Source organism: Leptonotus elevatus, chromosome 9 (genome assembly GCF_054856555.1).
Source record: "Leptonotus elevatus isolate MCC_2025b chromosome 9, RoL_Lele_1.0, whole genome shotgun sequence".
Taxonomy (NCBI): Eukaryota; Metazoa; Chordata; class Actinopteri; order Syngnathiformes; family Syngnathidae; genus Leptonotus; species Leptonotus elevatus.
Genome location: NC_141247.1, coordinates 1,605,760 through 1,611,774, shown reverse-complemented (window position 1 = coordinate 1,611,774; position 6,015 = coordinate 1,605,760). Strand labels below are relative to the sequence as shown.

General features: G+C 37.2%; 1 protein-coding gene across 1 annotated transcript in view; it reads left to right on the top strand.

The window, feature by feature from the left end:
* The first annotated feature begins 4,422 nt into the window (after positions 1–4,422).
* ndufc1 (NADH:ubiquinone oxidoreductase subunit C1) overlaps positions 4,423–6,015 on the top strand; it is a 7,287-nt gene continuing 5,694 nt past the window's right edge. Inside the window, exons 1-2 of the mRNA XM_086085068.1 lie at positions 4,423–4,718; positions 4,897–5,000. Of these exons, the coding sequence (XP_085941194.1) occupies positions 4,673–4,718; positions 4,897–5,000 (150 nt within the window). The 5' untranslated portion in view covers positions 4,423–4,672. The remainder of the gene's footprint in view (positions 4,719–4,896; positions 5,001–6,015) is intronic.

The window sequence follows — 6,015 nt, the reverse complement described above, 5'->3', positions numbered from 1 at the left end:
TAATAATTCCCATTTCAAACTGTAAAATGAAATTGAATCATCAGACATCACCTCAGCAATTATAGTTGCAATCTTGTCACAGTAGGATTTGGATTTGAGCAGACAGTAGTTGAATTTCCAATACCCCTTATTTCTGCTACATTTCTCAGGAGATTTGAAAACTAATTTAATAACGGGTGTCAGTTAGAGGTGCTGCTGACATAGTACATTCAGAAACATAAGCCATCAAATTTATTGAAATTAACCAGAAATCAATTTGGGATTTGACAATATTGTTGGATTTAAACCAAGAATATTATTTCGAATTTGGATACCTGTCACGCCAAGGATCTACCAGATTGTAATCTCCACACAAATTTGACCAACCTGTCCAACCGCTCACCCATAAATAACCATGTTGAAATCCCCTCCTATAATTACAGTGGCAGTAGAATAAGAGAGTTTGAAATTCCCCAAAGCATCAGCGACATCAGAGATTAATTGTCTATTTTGATTTAAAGCTGCAATATAGAACTCCCCCCCCCCAAATAGCTTTATAATAAACTTTTTTATTTGACCATTTATGACTGAAATGCCTTCTAATTAGTAGATTAACGCTTTAGCTGTTCACAATGGGTACTCCTGCAAGCCTCTGGCCAATAGTTTTCAGACTGGATTAGGGTTAGAATTTCCCGCGCCCTTTTTGCGAATCTGACAAAATGTGCATGGTGTGTATGTGAAGAACGGTATGTGCAGTTTCATTTTTTGTCAGCAGGTGGCAGTAGCGATTCGAAATGGAATATTCTACGTTCAGTAGCTTTAAGTCATTAAAGCCATAAATGTTGATAAGAATAAAATATTGGTCATCCACTTTAATAATCCCAGCAATCCAACGACCAGATTTACTATTTCTTGATATAACTATTTTGCCTTGAGAATTGCAACACAGGATAGCTACACCAGCTGATTTGGTGGAGCCATGATCCAAAAGTATTGTATCTCCCCATTGGTTTGTCCAAAATTTCTCATCATCTGACTGTTGTGACTAGCTGATATAATGGCGTTGAGTTTATGTTGTCGGTTTTGCAATGTTGATATGCGGATACAAAAGACTAATTCAGCGAGAACAGAATTAATTGCAGCGTCCACGCATTCGTCCACTGGTGTCGCCATGTTTGGTTTGATTCTTCCCACGGCTTCGGCGCTTCTTGTTTTCGTCATAGCTACATATTCCGCCCCCAAATACAATGTCGCTCTGTGATTGGTCCGAACCACCAGTGGTTCATATCGGTGGAAATCTTTTTTTTTTGTGCAGGTATATATTCTTTATTCTCTGTGAAAAATGACTGATATACAGTATACATCAATAAAAGCAGGATTTTTCAGTGGATGACATTTATTTTATTTTTTTTATTCAAATGAAGCAGTAAGACATACAAACTTGGCAACAATCAGCAATCAGTTTTCCAAACAAATCAACAATAACTGCCAAGGGAACAGTAGGTCACAGAAAAACGACAACAAAAACAAAAAAAGATTCAAGGATCAATTATTACATGTTCACACACAATTGTAAATTACATGAATAAAAACAAAACAAAAAAACAATTAAAGTAATAATTAAATTACAGTACATAAATGAAATCAGAACATATTCAACTTAACACAATAGGGAATTTCTTCAGCATATTATATATTATTTGTACTTTAGGTCTTTTAACCAATTTTAGAGACTTGATATATACATGCCAAATTCGTTTACAAAATTTTGAAAAACGGGGTTAGAGTTTTTTAATTTTTTCTTGTCAATGAAAATTTTTGCCATACATATAATGAGATTTGCAGACATTTCCTCATTCTTGTTTTGAAAGGTATCGGTGGAAATCAATGGGAGAAGTACCAGATGGATTCTCTGGAGTTTGTGAACCCACAAATACAGCGAGAATACATTTTGCGAGAGCAAGGTTAGCAGACTCATGGGCTGTGTCTGAATGTCCACCCTGTCGTATTTCATTCAGTCATGTGTGTGTTCAACAGATGGCAAACAAATGGTCGGTTTCCACCAAGTTACTTTATTATCATTTTCGGCACATCCATTTCCTAAAGGAACCATTCCAGCCTTCAAAATAAAAGCATTAGAACAAACTAGGGGGTGGGGACACTGGTACAATATCGATCGTTTATTTCTATAGGTTTCTAAAGGTTTGCAGTAAAATGTTTACATTTTGTTGATGTGGCGAAATGCATTTGAGAAAATAGGAGCCTAATTACCGCAAACAGGTGGTGGGTTAGAGTGGTAACTGGTAAGTAAAGTAAAGTAAGTGTAAAGTCTAGTAAATGAGGCAGTGTAATTCTGGTATCAAATACCTTCCCAAATACTAGAACAGGCACTGAGCAAAACTGTCCTGTGTCGAATTTAAAGACTTGAGATGAGATCATGAGCCGCTACGATAAGGCTATCTATGTGCTGTGCGCTGTTTCTACACCTAGATGTCAGTAATGCCTTGGGGCATTGAATTCAATGACGGCATGACGTTAATGTTAAAATAAATAAATAAATAAAAGAAAAAGCAACAATTAAATCACTGTCCTCTCCTGTATTTGAAAGAAAGAAGCACCTTAACATTTTCTCGTAGAGCTTGTGCCACATGTTCAAAAACGAAGGTGCTGATTGGACAAAGACAAGATCTGTGTCTGAAATTGATTGCTTTTTCTGAAAGACCAGTATTGTCAATTGAATTTCAAAAGTGAAAATATAGAGTTGCATTTTTAGTGGGGATCAAATACAGTTTCAGAAGAAATTAAATAGATTTTAAAATTTTAGTTTCAGTTTCAAGTTTATTGGACTAAAGTTCCAAACAAAATGTGAAAAGTGAATGCTGTAAATTGTCCTATTGCATTCTGGTAACAGGAATTAATAAGCTTCAACTTCATCCCGTCAGCCCTTTTTCTTTTCGGGTCTGAAAGAAAAATGAACAAATAAAAAAAACAAAAAACAAAAAAAAACAAATACCTAAAAAAAATTCAAATTCAGATTCAGTTATTTCAATTCAGTGATATAAATTAAACAATACAAATGTATGTAGGTGGCACATATGTAGGTGGAATAGGACAAGACCCGAGAAGATGCTTATACAAAATAAGACAGAATTTGGTCGCGGATGGGTAGTCCCAGACCGGAAGGCGATAGAATGATGGGCAGGAATCAAATAGCAGAATTCACATGATCCTTAATTGCTACACAATATGAAAGCAACATACTAGATAAGATAGATAATAAGATAGAGACTATGTAATAAGTAATGCTGCTCGACTGTAGAGTTAAGGAAAAAATAAATAAAACTGACATTATTAGAGTACACTTTAAGTAAAGTAACTAAAGTGGCAAAGTAACTTGCGGTCAAAATCGAGAATCATCTTGGTGCTGCATCAACAATCAAATTATTAAATTACATATTTAAAAGAAACGCGTTTAATTATACAAATAATAAAGACGGGAAATATTTAAGTTCTCCTAATATTTTTTCTTGCTTGGACATGGACTATATGCCACGGAGGAGCCGGGACTTTTGGGTTTTCACCCATATCGTTGTTTCCGTTTTCGGTTTGCGACGTGCGGTACTTGCGCTTCTGCCCACAATGTCGATTTATTAAAACTTTAGTGGATTTATTACTTCACAGTTACACAAGGACTTTATTTAAGGATTTTATTATGGAAAGCAAACAAAGGATGTATATTTTATTATAAACTTGCTGATTGTCTTAGCTAAATTCTATCTTCACAAATGCAAATACAGCAACCAAAAACCAAACTTTAAACACTTTCATAATGATACTATTTCTTATATGAAATTGATTATTAGCTCACTTAACAAAAAGGCTTTAAAAACGATCAGTATTTGTACAACTTATAAACTCTTGAATGCACGTAACCTATGTATGTACCCCCTGGCATGTATTTGTTCAATTGTATACAACTTTCTTTGTATACTTGTTCTTTTGAATATGGTTAATAAAGAAAAAAAGTAGATTTATTAAATGTCGACCTTTGTTTTTGATTTATTGTAAGGAAATTGAAGGGTTTGGAAAGACATTGAGGAGGGTGAAGACGAAGGAAGCCTTGTCAGTATTTAATAACTTAAAAAGTGTACTGTCCGATTAGACTTTTTTGTTTTGTTTTTGTTTTGATTTGAGTGTTTTCTTTTTCTTGTGTCTTTGTATGACAGCACCGTTTATATGCTCAGTTTGAATTGGATGTTGAAGTGTGAATTAATAAAGAAGGCAAAAAACAACAACTTGCGCTTCCGCCTTTGTGCCCCTCGATTGCGCGTTCCCGTCGTCTGGTGCGAGTGTGTAGTGTCTGTCTCAGTGTCCGAAGCATTTTACATAGCGCTGAGCGGAAGCGCGCGGTTGTGGGACTCAGGGGTGGGGATGCGAGTGTTAGAACGGGGCCAGCAGTGGCTGTAAACGGCGCTGATGTGTAAAACCCGGAAGTCGGAAGTTCGTGGCATCTACCCCATTGGTTCATTTTGGGGGTTTGAGCAGTATTCAGATTAGTGGGTCTGATCCACGCTCCAGTCCGATAGATGGCGTTAATATAGTTGAACGATGGTTGCCACCCGCCATTCAACTCAAATAAGACGACGAAGAAGAATACTGTTTGAACTTAGATCGAAAAGAAAACTGAACAAAAATGAGTGTGAGCAGTTTACTCGCGCGGTCGTATTTTGTCCACAGAGGTGAGTAAATTATGTGGGAGGCATCATTACATCGTGTAGGATTTTGTGGCTTTCGACTGTAATTCTGGGAGGGAGTACTGATTTTGTTTTGTTTGACCTTAGCTTAGCATTCTTGAATCGTAAACGCTGGCTTGACGTCGCCCTAAATGTATTAATGGTTACCACTATATGTTTGCAGTTGGGTCCAGGACTGTGGTTACAAGTTCGAAGCGCGACCCTTATTCCCCCAACTGGTTACGAGTGGGTCTTGCCTTTGGATCGTCTATTTTCCTGTGGAGTTTGGTAAATTACGGCTTACTGAAGTAATTGTGATTGCAAATGTTGTCCTCGTTCTCTCGAAAATTCAACTAGCAAAATATTACCGTGACTGGAAATTGTTCTTGTTAGAGCTTAATTGCATCCCTTTGACTTCAGTGATCGTGGTATGGGTCATTCCGTAACTCAACTCACACACCCATGACACCTCTAAAGTTTGACTGATTTTTATTCCATTAGTGCCTTATTATGATGTCAAAAGAATGAACAATTGACATGCGGTGATGAATACACATTGATGGTGGGTGCGTCGTGGGGTGACAGAAAACTTGCCAAATTGACAGTTCCGAACATCCGGGCATTTCTCCTATTTCCACAATGCAACGCTTCATTTCCACAGCTTATTGTATTACTTTTTCCTGTGACTAGCATATATAACCAAGCATATTGTTATAGTAGTCAAACAACAGTTTATCACAGTTCCAAATCAAAATAATCCTCACAAATCAAGTTTACAACAATCCAAATTCCAATGCTTTTCAATGACCGGAGAGCATCTTCTTCACTGAGTAAGGCTGCCATTTTCGTAAGCTCGGAATTGTTAATTGTATTGCTTTTGCCTGTGACTAGCATACAGACCAGGCAGATCCCACCCAGCAAAAATTGGCTGAAATGACGTTGAAAAGACATCACTGGTGTCCGTCCATAAGACGTTAGAATTTGGTTGAAAAGTGAAAGGTGAAAATACGTCATTTTCAAGACGTTGAATTCCTAAATTAATCATTATTAATTCATTATTCATCATTATTATTGCTCTGCGTAAAAACAGGTGCATTTCAATTTTTGTGTTAATGCAACACAAAACTGTAAAGGGACGGGTGCGCCTTTCTGGGCTTTTCTGTGAACACAGCTGCCGCACATCCAGCGCATCTGGCAAACAGAAAGCAGACTGCCCTCGGCCTAGATACACCAATCTGACGTCTGGAGGGAGTGGAGTGGGGTGGGGGGTTAGGATGTCGGCGTTTCCAGCAAATTCGACATG